Here is an 18,588-nt window from a genome sequence, read left to right on the forward strand (position 1 = left end):
TTAGAAATATGTGGGTTATGCTTGGATTCCTGCATATTGCAGTACAAAAGAAAAAAAAACGGCAATGGTAAAAGCAGAGGGATAATTCAACCTCTATTGAAACAGCTGTAATTCACTTCAGGTGTAATTAGTGGACAACATTCATTTTTACCAATATAGACATACAACTTCCATGGGGAAAAAAAAAAGTAGTATATTTTAGACAGCAATGGACATGAAAACCCCCTAACCATAAGACTACTGAAGGCACATAAACTTTGGTCCAATTTTGTTCCTGTCCCCAATCCTCGCCCCGCCCCCCCCCCCCGCAATAAAACCCTGAAGTTAAATACTTCAGAAATTTACCATTCTTTCTTGAAATAATTCACAATTCCTAACTGTTAGGATTTGCTTTGAACAGAGCAGGCAAACAGTCTTGTATACAGCGAAGCAATCTTCAGAATACAGTTAGAAGATAAAGTTAATTTAAAGAAAAAATTCTGTGCAATCTGACCAGTATCCTTTCAGCACAAGAGTAAAAACATTGTCTGGGAGTTCTGCTCTGGTTAACAACATACCAGGGCAAAAGGTAAAGGCAACTTTTTGTAAGCAGTTCACCTCTCGTTTGAAAAACAGCAGAATGAGCTAACAGTATACAATGATGAGCACTAGGTCCACATCCCTTATAAAAACAGAACTCATCACTTTACCACTGATAGGAATCAGAGAAGCACAAGATATTTGGTCACACAACCACGCTGGCATATAATTTTATCAAAAAGGCAAATAGTTTTCTTGGCATACAAACACAGGTTTGCCATCGGTAATCAGAAAATGTCATATATAGGCAAACCTCCTTAGATACGTGGGATATTGTAGGTATAAAAAGGACCTCAATCTATCAGTGCACATAAAAAGTGCAACTGAAAGGACCAGCAGACAAGGCAACCCAGTCAAATTAGGGATCAAATTTTCAGAAATTTGTTCTAATGTTCAAAGACATTTGAAGAAATCCAAAGAAGCAAAAGTTTTACCATTATGCAACAATCACAGGTCAGTTGAAAAGGCACTAAACTGCTCCTGGGTTGTTAAAAAGACCTTACTACACTTTGAACCAAGTGTGCATCCACCAAAAAAAATTGGAGCTAGAGGTAACCCAGAGCTGATTTGTGGATTTGACATATACGTAGGCAGAGAATTCTACCCTCAACCATTTCCAGTACCTGCAGTAACATTATGACCACTAGTGGTTTAGAGTACAAGTCCCAGGTCACACTACGCATGTTACCAGGGACTTCACAAATTATTTAAACAGAAATCAAGAACCTATATTAAAGAATAGATTACCAACTTAAGGCCACAGTACAGAGAAGATGGAGCCAGAATCTTCTTGGGAGTTGCACAGTTAACAGGACAAAAGGCAGACATAGGATGCTATATCTTTAAAGACTAATGATGTATTTAGGGAAAAAAAAATTCACAATGAGGGCAGTCAAACATTGGAACAGTGAGAAGAACAGAGAACTTGTGAAATCCCCAATGTCGGAAATACTGAAAATTTAACTGGACAATTCTCTGAGCAACTGCTCGAAGATGGCCCTAATCTGAGTGAGAGGCAGAACAAGGTAGGTTCCTTTTGAACCTACATTGTTGTTAGAATCTGTAGAATAATCCCACTCTTTCCCAAATCCTGTTCTTTTCATAGTTATCAAGGGGGCTGGTCATACATGCTTTAGAGAATCAAAAACTGAGACGCAACCATGCTTTTCCAGACAGGCACTAATAAATCAATCGCAAAGTATAAGAATTTATCCTGATCCTTCACTAACAATGCATTGTGATAAACAAGGGATTATAGTTTTGCTTTTAATTATTCAAGGCAGAATACCAAACGAGATAAACTAGCCTTAACTAGTGCCTTCATTCTGCTAAACAAACATTAAGATGTACTATTAGTTTTGAAGCTTGTCTGCACTTCTTGTGAATCTCCCTAAGAGGCAGCATCTTGAAGATATACACAAATCTAAAAGTAAGTTGACAAGAGTTCAACTGCAGAAACAGAGCAACAATAAGGGAGAATTTAAAAAAGATACATGATAAATGTATCACAAAATCAAAAAGCAAACATCATAAACATCCACCACCCAAATGTTTCTTAAATTAAGAAATAGTAAATCTCTGCTAACTTAAACTGTAGGTGTCTACATCTCAAACTGCAAACAGTCCAGAGCTGACAAGAGCTATACTCTAACATTAAGTTAAAACTGAGAAATTATTCCTTTCTCTTTTTGAGAGACACTCAGAGACCCTCATCCCTTTATGTTTCATTAAGCTTTCCAATCTTCTGCTAGCAGAGTCAATAAATTAAAATGCATGATTCACACGTCTGTATACGTGTATAACATATTACACAGAGAGTATACATATATGGCTCCTCATATGTGCCAACATTAGCTCTCAAATATAAGGTTCCTTTTTTCCTGCTTTAGAGTTACATTCAGATCTAATGTGATTCCTCTCCTCTGTAGCTGTAATTCTTAAGAAAAGTGACAAAGCATATTTTATGGATAATGACCTGGTATTATGAAACCAATTTATGTGCAGTTAACAAGAAATATTCCCAGTCCAGCAAGATTCTCTTTAACTGACACCAATGTGACTGCTAACAAGGTAAAACATAGACATAAATTATAATTAAGTGTCTTGGTGAAAAAGGGCCTATGCAAATGAATAAGCCTGCTTACAACTCCATTTTGCTAAAATCATAAATGTGTAAGTTTTTAATAGGATGCTCTGGCACCACACAATTACTTCTTTTAATGATTTTTTTTTTTTTTTTTAAATTTATTTCAAATTTTATCAAGCTGAATTAGCTACTTCAGATGGGGGAAAATGGAAGGACTATCTCAAATCCCAAAGATAACATTGTCTATTATTCCTAAACCAATTTAACCTTCCAGTAAATAGTATGCTCTGAATATTATTACATAAATTACATATATTACATCTGAATATAAATCCGGCACCTGGGTCGGGGCAATCCCAAGCACAAATACAGGCTGGGTGGAGAATGGATTGAGAGCAGCCCTGAGGAGAAGGACTTCGGGGTGTTGGTGGATAAGAAGCTCGACATGAGCCAGCAACGTGCACTCGCAGCCCAGCAAGACAACTGTATCCTGGGCTGCATCCCCAGCAGCGTGGCCAGCAGGTCGAGGGAGGTGATTCTGCCCCTCTACTCTGCTCTGGTGAGACACCACCTGGAGTACTGTGTCCAGCTCTGGACACACATCTGACTCCTTCCCCAACAGAGGAAGGACATGGACCTGTTGGAGCTAGTCCAGAGTTGGGCCACGAAGATGGTGAGAGGGCTGGGGCACCTCTCCTGTGAAGACAGGCTGAGAGAGTTGGGGTTGTTCAGCCTGGAGAAGAGGCTCCAGGGAGACCTTATAGCCACCTTCCAGTGCTTCCCAGGAGAGATGGGGAAGGACTCTTAATGAGGGTGTGTCAAATAGCACACTTCTGTTGCAGTAGAGAGGTCTGTCACTTTCTTTACTATGAGTGGCTGCTGCCCCTCTCATTAGTTTACATGCATTAAAAGAAGGCAAGCTAGTACCTTGACAATTTTGCAAAAATAATCCAGACAAAATTTGAAAAATCTCACTCCAGAATACACAGATCATGGCAGAAACATGCCATTTCCTCTAGAAAGATAAAAAGAAGCCATACAATTCACATAAATTAATGAAAAACCAAAGTGAATGAGTGGAAAACATTACAGCAGAAACAAATTCTGCAGCAGTTAGAAGTAAACAAATGCTGTGTTTGAGAGGAATGACTCTTTAAAAGGTGGTTAAGTAAACACTAGAAAGAAAAATCCCTTAAAATGAAATTTAAGCTTTTAAAATACAATTGGAAGTCACTAAAGTTCATACGTACTTTCAACACCAAAACTAACTGTGTCTTAGCTCATTCTCCAAAGAGAAATGGACATTCAGTATCAAACAATTTTTCATACTTACAAAGGAAGGAATGATGGCTTTTTATTACTTGAAGCTTAATATTGAAAGAAAAAAGCAGTGAGTATTCTGAAGTGCATGTTTCTCAACAAGTTGGCTGAAGTCCAGAAACTGGAGTGAATTTGCTGTTTGGTCTTTCTCTATAGGTTTTATTTAGTGCATTTTTTCTGGGTGTGAAATTCTTTTTCAGCCAAGTACTGGTATCAGAAAACTGCAACCAGGTAGATTCAAAGAATCCCTCTACAATTATGTAATGAGTTAAACCTTATTCCCACTCCAATTCGGAGTTTTACTTAATGGAAAAAACATTTTGAAGTATCAAGGAAAACAGTTCCAAAAAGACCAAGAACACAATTTTCACAAATCCCATAATATATTTTTTAAGATACTTCAGATAAAACTCTAAGGTATTGTATCATAAGAACATAGTAAGGCACATAATCAGAAATTAGGTAAATACACAGTAATTTAGGTATTAGACATTATAGTGGTACAAAAAATTCTTGAAGTTTGATTTTTCTGCCCCCAAAGATGACCTTAACAAAAATAACTTCTTAAAAACTTGTCAAACCATCATAGACCTGAATATTTTCCATAAGATTGTAAACATTTTTTTCTTTTTTTTTTTTCTTTAAAGAAATGTAAAAAATTCTTTGAAATCAGGACTATTTTTTTGTCTTATTTTCTCCAAAGTACTATTATACAACATCACTTCATAGTAAAAATAAGACTTCAAACTTCTATTCCATGGTTAAGTCAAGCTAAGTCTGATACCATGTAAAATATCTTTTACTCCCCAGAGAGAAGGCACTGCCTTTTCTCTAATAATTTAACCCATATGAACAGCACAGACTTTTTGTTTGGTTTTTTTTTTTTTTTTTTAAAAGTTATTTGTAAAGATTTGCCAAAGTATTAACACACACCCTGGTAACATAAATACTATTTAGAGGACACTCACAGTCAGTGCTTGCTTTTCTTCAGGAAACCCAAGCACTATTTCACATTCAAATTAGTGTTTAATCTGTCTAGAGTAGATTTACTCTATTGTTAGAAATACTCTGTTTGGTATATTGTAAAAGCACTCCAAAGTGTTTTGTAAGGCTGATTTCGAACAAAAGCTAGAAGCATGTTCTAAAAATAAAATTTTAAGTGGGAAATTTAATGATAAATGTTGTTGCTAAAGCAATTCTACAGAATAATCTTTCTATGGATGAATATTTAAGTTTGATCACATACTGGCAGCTAAAATCAGAAAAGATCATCACTTAATTCTTTGTATATGAATGAGCTTTTTCTCTTAAGAGACAGAGCTGGTCACAGCTGTTTCAGTCTCTATTTGAAGATTTTACTAAGACTGTCATGCAGCCTGAAAAGGAAAATTCACGGAAAAGTCAGATTGTACATCTTGAGAAGGAAACTCGGAGGTGATGGTTTTCTCCAAGGTCATAATTGTGAAGCTCAATGAGAGCGTGAAGTGCTTCCTCCACACAGCCCAGCTGGATAAGAGCCATTTTGCAATCTTTCCTGAAGTACAACAAAAAGGATTATTAATCCTAACCAAATTTTCATTGCACTAGCCAACACAAAAAATGACAAAAGTATTTCTTCAGCCACATCACACACACTGAACTCTTCTACAGTGAAAGAATCAGAACTATTTATGCACCTGCTAAAATGAGGAAATAATAAAGCTATACAAATTTTGCAGATTAATGGCCTACTGCCATGCCATTCTTCCATTACACTGCACTTCAAAAAACAGGATCAAAATAAGGCTTGAAGACCTTTAAGAAACACTTGCATTACCCATATATATGGGATTATTCTAGCACTTATCATGCTGAAATAGAGCCGCCAAGCAATCTTAATGAATGTTAGTGCATATTCGTTGTCATCTTTTACCTGACATTTTACATATACACAGCTTGTATTTCTTTAAAGCGAGTATGTACACGTTGAATTTGCCAAACGGTTGAATATTTTTCATTTAATTTTGCTAACCTAGTGTTCAATTTAAAATTTAAAAATTAGAATAATCATAAAAATTGCCAGAGCTATACAGCTTTTGCCTGTAGATATGCACATGGAATTTTCCAAAAACGCAATTAGCCATCCTCCAGGATAAAAGCTTGCTCAGCATTTTTACAAGAGAACTTACTGTAAGAATCTGAAGGCTTTCACAGTAGATCCCACATTTGCAAAAAGGTTCTTCAGATAATCAACAGTAACAGAAGGCCTATTTGAAAAAACCACACAAACACACAAAATCAAAACAAAACCCTCCCAACTTGTAAAAGAGCACAGAGTTCTGTAATAGTATAAAAATCTCAATTCTGGCTTCTAAACTAAATTTGAACAGCAAAAACTTTCTTCACCAACACAAGCCTTGTCAACAGTTTATCCCAAACAACTTGACTTTGACACTAAGATTTAGCACCACACTGTGCTACAAAAGTATTTCAGATACACTCTACTGCTCTTCATCCTCCCCTGTTCCCCACTTAGTTAAATTCAGGTTGCATAAAAATCACTTAAGATCTTAGTCAGTAACTTCAGAAATACTTTTCATCTTGTAATTACTGTGAGTGGGCTTCACATATTTTCAATTTCGAAAGATTTCTATTTTACTCAAAGACCCATTTTTTAAGTGTTGTTTTTGTTTTGTTTTTTTTCTCTCTAAATTTATTTGGACAAAATTCCATTGTTTTTCCTTTTCCCTCCCTGCACAACTGCCAAACAAAAAAAGTCTGTAAAAACTTATGCTTGGCTGTCACTCCACACATTGTTGTCAACATTCTAGATGGAAAAAAGGGTTGTTTCAGTTTTAAAGAACTTAATACTTTTTTTTTAAAGAAAAAAAAAATCAATGCCAATGATGAATTTAATGTAATGTAAATCCAGTATATTATGTAAAATCTATGTCTTTAATATTTGCAAAAATTTTTAATACAGGATGTAATATATGCAAAACAAAAGCATATTCTCAAGAAAATATAAACTGTATTAAAACTCATAAAGAAGAGCTTTCAATAAATCTCTTTTCTAACAATAAAAAAAAAAGACAGTTAAAGGCTTCCCTTATTGTTAATTATGCAGCAGAAAGAGCCAAATTCTCAGGAAACTGTAAGAAGCCAAGGAAATTTAAATCTTACATCAGACTTTATAACTTAAGAATATAACCTAAAAAACATCTTTCCAAGAAGATCACACATGTAGATACTCACGGGATGTTGGCGAGGTGCAGGGTGGCAGATGGAGGAAAGATGTTTTGGAAGTTCTTAGAGCCAGGCTTCCTAAAGCGATGTAAAGGGCTATTGCTATAGTCCTTTGTCAGACCTTGGTCCTGCTGGCCCTCGCTAGGAAGTTGAACTGCCTGGTGTTTTGAAAAGGTCGTACGAAGGACCCTTCCATAAAGCCTCTGTCCATTCAAGTAGTTGATAGCTAATCAGTGGAAATAAAATTTGAACAGGGATGGAGGGATGGGAAGGAAAAAAGGATTCTTTGAATACTAGCATTGCCTTCTATTTAGTGTCAGATTTCACATTCTAAATTTAAACTGCAACTTCCATGTTTGCTAGGTGGGTTATGTCATGACATTATATTTAAAACAAGTATATGGATGTAATATAACCTCCAGACTAAATGCAACAAAAAGACAAACCATCGTTTCAATAAAGAGCAGTTGATTATTCTTAAGTAGCTAGTTATAGGATAAACTACAGGAAAATTGTGTGATGAATTATTAAGATAAACTACAGGAAAACTGTATCATGTTTTAATTCTAATATTTATTAGATTGAGATTCACAGGAATATTTTTCAAACCACTACAGGAAACGTTTTTTTTTTTACATGAAAACAAACAGATCATTATTAAGATGCATAAGGAAAAGTTTGCATGTGGCAAAGCATCACAATGTTGGATTTGTTTATGCTTGTCACTGACAGATGGCAAATTCCTCATCTGTATCACGCTCATGCTATTCAGAAGCATAATTTTGCCTTAAAAATCAGTACCTAATTGAGCCTGGGTTGCATCTGCCATCTGAACCAAAGCGTTTTCTTTTTTCTTAAACATGATCTTCACACGATACACATCACCATACACACCTGTTGGAATACAGAAAGGAAATTTATCCAGAGCATTACTACAAGCAGCACAAGGGCAAGTCTGTTTCTTTTGACTAACTTTAGTGTTACAAAGAATAATCGCCACATTAAACAGTTTGGTTAGAATATTAGTATGAAGGAGAGCTTTAAAGTTTGTGTATTATTTTCTGAGGCTCGGAAATGGGGAAAAAAAACCCCAGGATCTTAGTCATAAAACTACATGTTTATGTTCAGTTTTTAAGAGGACTTTAACACTGTTGGACTATTGAACAGAAGCATATTAAAACATTAGTATGCCAACAATCATTGTCCTCTTCAAATAGCATATGTGCCAATTCTGTACTCCATTTCCTCTGATGCAATCTTTGTTTTTTCATCTTACTTTGCTTTCCCATTCTTTGAATTAAACAAATCAGACCACATACTGAAATTCTTCTGACACTGTAACTATTTTGCCTTTTTGGTACCTGTGGCCCACATCTACTGACTCAAATTATTGTTATTTTAAAACCAGCACATTTTCTTGTGTATTTTCTGGACAAGGACAGAAGAATGGAGCGTGCATTAACGAGCATGTGCCAGATAAATAAAAAGAATACTAGCCCTGCAGTTTCTCAAGGTACATTTGACATATCTTACCAAATAAGATGAAAAGTCCATCTGGTGTGATGGCCTGTTTAAAAGATAAAATGAGTGTATTATTTTTAAAGCCATGCAAATAAAGAAATCTATTCCATAAGTGCATGGTAAACAAAAAGAATGGAAGAGATACTGCACACTAATAAATAAACATGTCTCTCCAAAAGCCATTCCCTGCAGTGACTACAGTGTATAGAATTCTTGTTAATATATATTTTCTATGCACATATAAAGTATTTAAACAAGCTAACACTTCTGCTCGTGCATTTTCATCACTCAAGGCTCAGTCTGTCATGCTGCCGAAGCTATTAATATTTTAAGTGGCTTAATTATTTTAACTTATTCTTTCCAAGCTAGCAGTTCATTCCCTGAAAAATGAAAGACATTTGTTTGAACTAGAAACTGAAAAGAGCATTCAAGAACCCCTTTGTATTTTCTAAACAGCAGACTATACCTACAAAACTAAAACCAGTTGCTTCAAATATGGTTTTATCTTCAGTTTTGTCCCCTTCTCTGTATGTGACCATGACACACTAAATTGATACATGTACCATTTAAATGCTTATATATGAAGTATAGAAAGTGGTACTTAAATTGTGTTCAATTAGAGTCTGTGAACAGAAAGCTAAATATTGAAAGAAATAATTTTTCTTCAGTGTTTTTTAATTAAATCCTTTTGTACCAAGCTCCTCAAGCACCAAAGAAGATAATTTACACCCTAATGCAGCCAAATTTTATTCAACTGAGACAAACGTTTTGCTAGTAATGAGTACTAAAAATACCTGGGAATCAGAAGCACTACTCGTGCTCTCTGGCCCTATTACTTCTCAACTTACAACATTTGAAATGTGTACTAAACACCTAAATTATTTAAAAACAGAAGATACTGCAGCCTAAGTGTAAGCCCATGCACTTTTATCATTAGCATTTAGGAGTAAGGAACAATTACTGCCAATGTAAAATTTAAATGCTTCTAGAGTTTATCTTTCTGGCCCAAATATTTTAATTCAGCATAGAGTTTATTTAAATAAACTTCTTAACCAAATGAGACTGCAATATTTCTACTAAAAAAGTTTTCTGGAAGACAAAACAAGCTAATTTAAAAAGTCATGAGAGAATGTTCAAATGCACAACAGAACCCTATAACAGGGAAGAAATATAAATTGAAATAAGGTCAAGCACATTTTCCACACACAGAAAAAGAAGTGACAGGGCTCAAAAAAACACTACTGAGGAAAAAGTGCTACACAATTGCCAAGAAAAATATTTAAAACAATTTATATTTCCAACAATTAGTGTTGCTGTACATTTTTATTTTTCACCTTTTAAGAAGTTGAGCATTATTTAATGTATTTATGTTGTATCATGCATTGCACGACAAAGTCCTACACGGCAACTTCTTAGATATGATTAGTATGAAGTAAAGCAGCAATGTCCTAAAAATAGCTTTGACCTATGCTTCACACATGCTTATCCTTAAAGACCACACTCTTTTAAGACTCAAGAGAATCATCTTGAATAATCGGCTGCAGAAAGCACATCCACAGCAATCATCAGAAATTAACTGATAAGATATATTAACAAATCAAAGAAAAATTTACTTGTCTTACAGTCCTAACCTGCAGTTGTTTCTTTTGATGCTTACTGTAGAATTCAGCTATTAGTACAAAAACAGAAACACAGCAATTACTCAAAGATTAAAGGAACTGGTCAACAGCTTTTTAAGCCTCAAAAATACGAAGATAACGTCCCTTTTGCCAGTAACTCCTAATTTTATCAGTTTTAAGTGAATCTAATGAGTGTGTAAAATGAACAAGAATTTTACATTGCTGTAATAGAACTCCTTGTCAACAGTCAAGTAGAATTGTGTTTTAAGTCATGGTCTTGAGAAAGCCTGACATTTTTTTAAAGATAGCTACATTGCTTTTAATTAAGCATGGGTCAATGTGTAATATTTGAGAAACAGGAGTAAGCTTATAGAACAGGCTATATCATTTCCACTATAGAAGTTGTCCTTGGCAATTTTACTGCCAAAATACGAGAAAAAAATAAATATCTGTGTGGCAGTATGGAAAGTGAACACATGTATTTATTAACTTGGATTTACAGGGATGTCAATAGCAAAGTGCACCTGTGTTCTTCCTCTCCAACCTGGGAAAAGTTGCAAAACTAGAAAGATCCTATGAGTGTTCTGAAAGATACTTGTTTTGGAATGCTTTTGTCTCCTTTTCCTCTTCCCTCATGTTTCTCTAACTCCTCATGTTTTGTAACAAATGAAAAATTCTTTGGCTTCTCTGTGATAAAGTAGCACACAAAGGAGTCACATTAACAGAGATACCAGTAAGTTTACTCATAATATATGTTGTTTACCTCTTCAAACATTTCTCATGTCTGACCATAGACTTTTCTCTAACTACTAGCTACGCTGCTAACATAAGTTTCCTGAAGTAAATTGTGTTAGGAAGCTCTTCACTGCTGACTGGTATTTTTAAGCCTCATCAATATTGCAAACTATCTCAGACAAGAATAGAGCTGTCCTGTTTTTCATATCAGCACAGAAATTTCCTCTCTCAGTCCTTCAGCTAATGACAATTGCAAGAGGGCTTCTGGCAGTTGGTACAAGTTGATACTTGCATCAGTTCCACCAGTCAAACTCACTTCAGGGTTGAGGTTGCTGACTAGTAAAACAGAGTTTCCTGGAACACCAGTAGCACCAGGAGTAGTCATGTGTCCAGACAATGCAGGTGTGGTGACTGCAAGAGAACCAATTCCTCCGGGAAGAGCTGGAACTGAAAGACCTGGAAAGGTATGAATAGCATCACTTGGCTTCTCAAAGTGGAAAAGACATTTTAGAAAAAAAAAAAGCAGGTTATGTGTGGCAAAAACATCAATATTCAATCAAAAAAACGCTTTTAAGGAATTTAGTTATTCCTAGTACCTGACCAATAAAAGCAGGAAGAACATCCCCCCTTCCAGAGATGAAGAAATATTCAGCTACACCCAAAGAAAAAGGGACATAAATTGCAGCCCCAGAAAGGAGAAAAATAATTTAGTACGAAAGTTTATCCTGTGCTAGAAAGGAAAAGATCACTGAGTTTAAAAGACTATTTATTTCTATAGCCAGAAAAGGAGAGACTTCCTGCATTAGCTTTGAATGTCACTGATGTCTAACAATTCTTAGAAAAACAGATGCTTAGTTTCTTCTCTTGCAGGTAATCTTTATCACAACACTTAATTTCTTCGCTTATTAAATGATAAACTACATCAGCATATGTTTTTTATTACAGAAATTAATTTTACTGAGTAATATGAGAAGGAGAATCAGAATGACTCAAATGAACATTGTGTTCTGACTGCTCTATTTGAAAACAATTTGTTCTGAATGCAGGTGTGTTCAGACAGACCACTAGCCCCAAATGCAAACACATCTTTAAAAAACAGAAACTTACCAGCACCTTGAGCAAAGCCCATGGCTGGGGCAAACCCCGTAGCCCCTACGTATGGTGGAAAGATGACATTTTGGGTGCCTAGAGAGAGCAGACACATTCAATTAAAATTGATTTTAAGATTTTTAGAAAAGAGAATAAGATTCTCAGCAATGAGAATCAGATTCCAGTGTTGCTATTCTTACTTCGGTCCATGACTACGTCTTTTATAAAATGTTTGGGTTAAAAACTCTCAAAATCCAAGATTCTATGTTTTACAAAGATAATTTTCAGCCACTTTTGAAGGCAAATGTTCCAATCAGCCTCAATGTCCCTCTCTAAAATGAAGTCAAGTTTGAATAGGAATGCATAGCATAGATTAGTATCCATTAAAGTTAAGACACCTATGATGTAATGTTAACAGTTTTTATTCACACAACAGAAGTGCATTCCAGAAAATTTCTGGAAATAGGGATACTCAAAGGCATTTTGCAATGATGAAATGCAACTATTTCCTAGATAAGTCTAAAACCAGTATGGGCTACGTAATACAAACAACCACAATGAATCGGAGGTTCTGAATTTAGCTACTTGCTATTGAGATGCATGAAGTATATTATTTTGCTTTTTAAGTAGATGTACTTTTTCGGCTTGTATTAATTCATAAATAAGCAGTGGGTTTTATGGTTCTCCTGGCCATCAGAAGCATTACAGAGATTTGGAATAGCAACATTTGGTGAGTACCAGCCTTGAAGATTGCTCAGCGATTTTCACATTAGCATGTGGAGTTAAGTGCTACGCTGGGCCGCACACAAGCTTGTGTTCTAAGAGGCAGTTAGACACAGGCTTGAGTTGGGGATTCTTCTATATGTTAGAACAATAGATTATTTTTTTAAAAAGGGGAACGTATAATCAGCAAATACATCCTGCAACACGTCTGTTTTACTACTCAAACCTCCACCATTGACAAAAATAGCTACATTCAATAGCAGATGGCTACTGACAAGGGTGATGCAACATCCTAAGAAGTATCTGTTATGAATTACAAAAACAACCAATGAAACAGACGCCACAGATCAAGTATTCATGAATACTGCGTCACATTATACCTCCTCTTATCGGTAGCAACAAAGTGTCTTCCGTACAAACAACTGAATACATTTATCACACCAAAGCAAGTCATTGTGCTCTTGAAATACACGTGCTGGTGCATTATAGTGACAAGTTCTGGCAATAGAGGTATTAATCACTCATTCACAATCCAAGAATGGTAATGGAAACATTAATGAAGAAATAGATAAAGCGCTTTTATTCTGCAAAATAAGACCTGCATGTCGCACACTGATACCAAAATCAGGCATGTAAAAATTGTCAGAGCTAGCACAGAAAGATCTGGAATTCTTTGTTGCATTTTTTTACGTGTAAAATCATTTGCTTCATGGCTAGCCGCTAGCTTTCAAAGCAAGCTAATTCATGTACCTCTGCTTATGCTGAGTCTGGGAACTTTGCAAATGCAAAACATTTACAAAATCTGCTTCTTTATAGTGCAGTATCTTTACCACCAAAAATAAAACAAAAGGAGAAAAAAAAAAAAAGAGGAAAAACCCCCCAAGTTTCAAGAGCAGTTCAGGTTTGCTATTAACTTCAAGTCTACAGAAAAAAATGGACGTATTATTCTGGTAGTTACCTGCTTTATCTTATAATTCTCCACCAAAGCTACATCCACTAGTAATAACACAGGAAGTGTAATTGCTGACATAATTCCCAACTTTTCCTCATGTCATGCAACTGAGGACTCTCAGAACATGCCTGTGGCAATATATGCATGTTGTTACTACTGACAGAAAGGCTGCAAGCATGCTTTTCCCTGTCTACAGCTTCTTTTTAAAAAAAAAAAAAAAAAATCTATGCAGCTGCTTCACTGTGACTGCACTACAAATGTTGATACAGACATCAGACTCTTCTTTACACCAGCACCTCTGCTGCTCTTACTATTACAGTAAATGTTCAAACTGAAAACAAGAATCCTAGCAAAGACATGCTTGGAAGAGTGAGGGCGAAGGAAACGGAGCAGCATTCATGTGTTACCCTCCAATAGCACATGTACAATATTACCTCTGCCCTACAAGCAAATTTGTCCTTTACCTACTCTAATTGTACTTTCCTCTTTCATTGACATTTCAAATTGTGTAAGTACAATTAATCAGAACATATCAGATTTATAACAGCACACTTCCATGATGCTGTATGGCAAATCCTTGAAAAAATTATAAAGATGGTTGTACATTATGTAAATGTACTGCCTGAAAGGGGACCAGAAAAATCAATCAAGAACGTAGCGAGTTCAACTCACTTTCTTACTCCAATCGAAGCCAGCAAAGCCAACTGTCCAAAAAACCAAAACAAACCAAGTATCTGCCCAAACTATGACAGTAAACTGAAGAAAAAAAAGGGAATTCTTCCCAGCCCTTGCTACCGTTCTAACCAACTGGATAGCACTTCGATACCTATTCAACAGCTGAGAGAGTTCTTAGCTGCATATTATTGCTAATGTTTGTCATAAGAGAGAAAAAAAAAAATAGCTCAAATTGCCCTGTGAGCACTTCTGCGAGGTCTTCAGATTATCTGTTTGGTGATTTGCATTATCATCAAAGTTGATTAAATGAGTATGGCTGAGCTATTTATGTCAAAAAGGCTTCTCCAGTGTGGCTTCAAGCAGGCACTGTCTCCTCTGTGCCCTGGAATTGACTTCTAAAATTCAAGAAAATTTCTAAAATTTTATCTTTTAGAAGGTGACTGCTGAACTAACATAAGTAAGTGTAAGATTTCTAAGTTTCTTATAGTTTTGTTACGTCAGGCAGTTATTCTAAAATACTGACAAATAAGAGCTAACACCCTTAAAACACTTATTTTCAAGCAGCTTTAGGCAGCCAGTGTCAATTTTGAATGACTGCAATCGACTGTTCTGATATGCAACATTTACTATACTGCCTGTACCAATGATATAATTTCACAGCATTTTACAAATGTAGCTTTTTGACAACACTTTGAATTTGCCCAAGAGCATTCCTCATGTCATAGTTTCAGGTATTCATTTATCCTGAGTAGGACTTTCTGCTTTCCATACAAACTTTACTGGACCTAACAGAAATGTACACAAACTGTACCCTTCTATGAACCTGATACGAAGCCAGAGCATAAAAGCAGTATAAAAAGTGTAAAGTTTGTATATTTATCACTAGAAGTCAAGGTGTCTTACCATAGGCAGCAGGTATGGATGGTTCCAGGGGCGGTTGGCCATTACCAGGAGGAAGGTCAAAGCGAGTGAAATCTCTACTTTTGTCATTGTTGTACTTTACCTTTAGGCTATTTAATTTGGAGAAATCAACACGCAGAGTGCAGCACGCAGTGTAGATATTTTGGCCATCCAGACCCTGAAGAAAAATAATTACGTTTTCAGAAACAAAGCACTTAGTGGCAGCTGACGCTGTAAATTTATTTTATTTTCACCTCCCAATTGTAACCAAACAGAAATTCATCTTCTGTTTTTAAGGTGTTTTTAAGATGATTTTAAACACCAAGCAGACAATTATACTGCCACTATCCTTACCTAAACATCCTGTGTAGTCCACTAATTAGTAAGCATTATGTCACCTTGTGCCAATGAACAAAACATGGCTTCAAGCATGACTTGTCTTTCTAGCTATGCTTCTACTCGTACTTGTCTCCGACTCAACACACAGTATCAGATGCTAGTACTGATATTAATTTGGAGATTTTTATTGTACAGCACTGCCCCTTACATAAGGTGGTGAGGGATCTGGAGAACGAGTCTTATGAGGAGTGGCTGAGGGAGCTGGGGTTGTTTAGTTTGGAGAAAAGGAGGCTGAGGGGAGACCTTATCACGCTCTACAACTACCTGAAAGGAGGTTGTAGTGAGAGGGGTGTCAGTGTCTTTTCCCAAGTGACAAGCAATAGAACAAGAGGAAAGGGCCTCAAGTTGCACCAGGGGAGGTTTATATGGGTATTAGGAAACTTTTTTCAGCAAAAGGACTGCCAAGCATTGGAACAGCCTGGAGGTATTTAAAAGACGAGTAGACGTGGTGTTGAGGGACATGGTTTAGTGGTGGACTTGGCAGTGCTAGGTTCACAGTTGGACTCGATGATCTTAAGGGTCTTTTCCAACCTAAATGATTCTATAAAATCCATCTCTTTAAGAGCAGCTATGCAAAAAAAGAGCACTGAAGTAGTATTTTCTGCCTATACCAGTCATAAAAGCATCATGATGGATGAAAGGGGAAAAAACCCCACTCAAAAGATACTGGATTGTTATAATTATTTAATATAATCTAGACTATAATTTATGTGAAATATTTAATAAGGTATGTTATTATTAATACTGTTCTTCAAGAAAAGATGCTATTGCTAACAAACAGGCTGTAATCCCAACTACTTTTACTGATTTCCAATATATACTTAATCTCTAAAACACATAGTGAATTTACTTGCTGGACTAAAGTGCAAGTAGCAATAGATAAATATTCTGTGTCTTTTATTCTTCTATATACCTTCTATGGGAACTTTCAAATTGATTTTATTTTTTTACTAATATTGAGATGGCCACATAGGTTAAAGAGAAATACAAAGTGTCTCAGGTAAGTGAAGTATTTTATTTTTTGTCTTTATTTTTTTACTTCCACAGTTCAAGTATTGTAAGTGATGATTTTTAACACTGCTGTGCCTCCCGAAAAAAAAAATATCTTCGTGGTCTCAAGTATCAATTTCATTAACAAACTAATCCCTACTGAGGAAATTGACAATATTTTCCAGAAATTAAAATATTTAGCTATTACAAGGAAACTAATTCTAAAAGTTGTTTTGAAAAACACCCTGTGTTTGGTTTACATGGTAGTGGAAGGGCTGCTGCCCCTGTGTGGGAAGAGACATGGGGCTGCCCTGTGCTGGACAGAGTGAATTCCAGCTGGCTCCAAAACAGATCTGCCACTGCCCAAAGCAATCATAACAATCAGAACACTGGTGGCGCCTCTGTGATAATATGTTTAAGAAAGGGTAGAAAACACTGTGCAACAACTGGGAGAGGGAGGAGTGAGAAAAATGTGAGAAAAACAACCCTGCAGATACCAAGGTCAGAGAAGGGGAGGGAAGAGGAGGCAGTCCAGGTGCTAGAACAGAGATTCCCCTGGAGAAGATCATGGTGATGCAGATTGACCCCCTGCAGCCCATGGAGCTCCACAGTGGAGAAAGATATCCACACTGCAGCCCCTGGGAAGGACATACATTGGAGCAGTTTGTGACAGACAGTATTCCATGGGGAGGACCCACGCTGGAGCAGGGGGCCAGTGTGAGGAAAAAGGAGCGGCAGAGACAAAGTGTTATGGACTGACCACAACCCCCATTCCCTATCTCCCTGTGCTGCTCGGGGGGGAGGAGGCGGAAGGGTTGGGAGTGAAGCTGAGCCCGGGAAGAAGGGATAAGAGTGAGGGGATGGTGGTTTTACTTTTGGTTTTATTCCTTACTATTCTACTCTATTTTTAATTGGCAATAAATTAAATCAATCTTCTCTAAGTTGAGTCTGTTATGCATGTGAGTGTAATTGGTGAGTAATCTCCATATCTTTATCTCGACCCATGAAGTTTTTCATCTCAATTTCTTCCCCTGCCTGCTGAGGAAGGGGAGTGAGAGCAGCTTGGTGGGTGTCTGGCAGCCACCCAAGGTTAACCCACCACAGAAAATATACATAAAGTAGGTGAACTTTTCTTCATTACTGAGAATGTGCATTTTAAAAATCAGGGTATAGCTCATCTGAAATTAAGAAGTTTAAGGTGAAAACATTGATTACTGTAAATTTCTCACTGAAATTCAAACAAGTGAAACGTAACATTCATCTAATCTCTGGGCATTTAACTAAACTACTAGTATTGAACCTCACTAAAAATACTCCATTTAGTTTGAAAGGCAAAAGACTTTTTGGTCAACTACAGTTACCTTCACTTATGGCTACTGACAGCTCTGATTTTTGTTTTGGTAGACTCATGCAGGTCTTGGGGTGTGTGCTATATAACTATGTTTGCAGTTGATGATAGAGTGCTATCCTCTTTAGCAATGAGGGATGTCAAAGTTACTCATGTACAACAGGAATGTTAGAATGATGAGAAGTTACAAAGTTAATGATCAAGCTAATGTTCCCCATTTAGTTGGGAGATGGAGGGGGGCAGGGAACCAACAAAACAGGAAAATAAATTAATAAGCTGAACACACTACACTTACCATTTTGGCATAAAATGCATTCATTGGATCAGCATACTGGAGCAAAGCTTGGAACTGATTGTTCTTAGTGAAGATGACAATCTTCAAAACAGATCCAAATTTAGAGAAAACCTGAGAAGGAAAACCACAGAC

General features: G+C 36.3%; 1 protein-coding gene across 3 annotated transcripts in view; it reads right to left on the reverse strand.

Annotated features, from left to right (window-relative positions):
- Window positions 1-4,359: 4,359 nt before the first annotated feature.
- PTBP3 (polypyrimidine tract binding protein 3) overlaps window positions 4,360-18,588 on the reverse strand; it is a 50,119-nt gene continuing 35,890 nt past the window's right edge. For all 3 annotated transcript variants that reach the window (XM_074166869.1, XM_074166871.1, XM_074166868.1), the window contains 9 exons: window positions 18,457-18,567; window positions 15,428-15,602; window positions 12,193-12,270; window positions 11,402-11,541; window positions 8,744-8,777; window positions 8,012-8,104; window positions 7,220-7,436; window positions 6,154-6,231; window positions 4,360-5,519 (listed from right to left, as the gene is read on the reverse strand). In XM_074166869.1, coding sequence (XP_074022970.1) covers window positions 5,387-5,519; window positions 6,154-6,231; window positions 7,220-7,436; window positions 8,012-8,104; window positions 8,744-8,777; window positions 11,402-11,541; window positions 12,193-12,270; window positions 15,428-15,602; window positions 18,457-18,567 — 1,059 coding nt within the window. In that variant the 3' untranslated portion in view covers window positions 4,360-5,386. The remainder of the gene's footprint in view (window positions 5,520-6,153; window positions 6,232-7,219; window positions 7,437-8,011; window positions 8,105-8,743; window positions 8,778-11,401; window positions 11,542-12,192; window positions 12,271-15,427; window positions 15,603-18,456; window positions 18,568-18,588) is intronic.

This window comes from Numenius arquata, chromosome Z (genome assembly GCF_964106895.1).
Source record: "Numenius arquata chromosome Z, bNumArq3.hap1.1, whole genome shotgun sequence".
NCBI lineage: Eukaryota > Metazoa > Chordata > Aves > Charadriiformes > Scolopacidae > Numenius > Numenius arquata.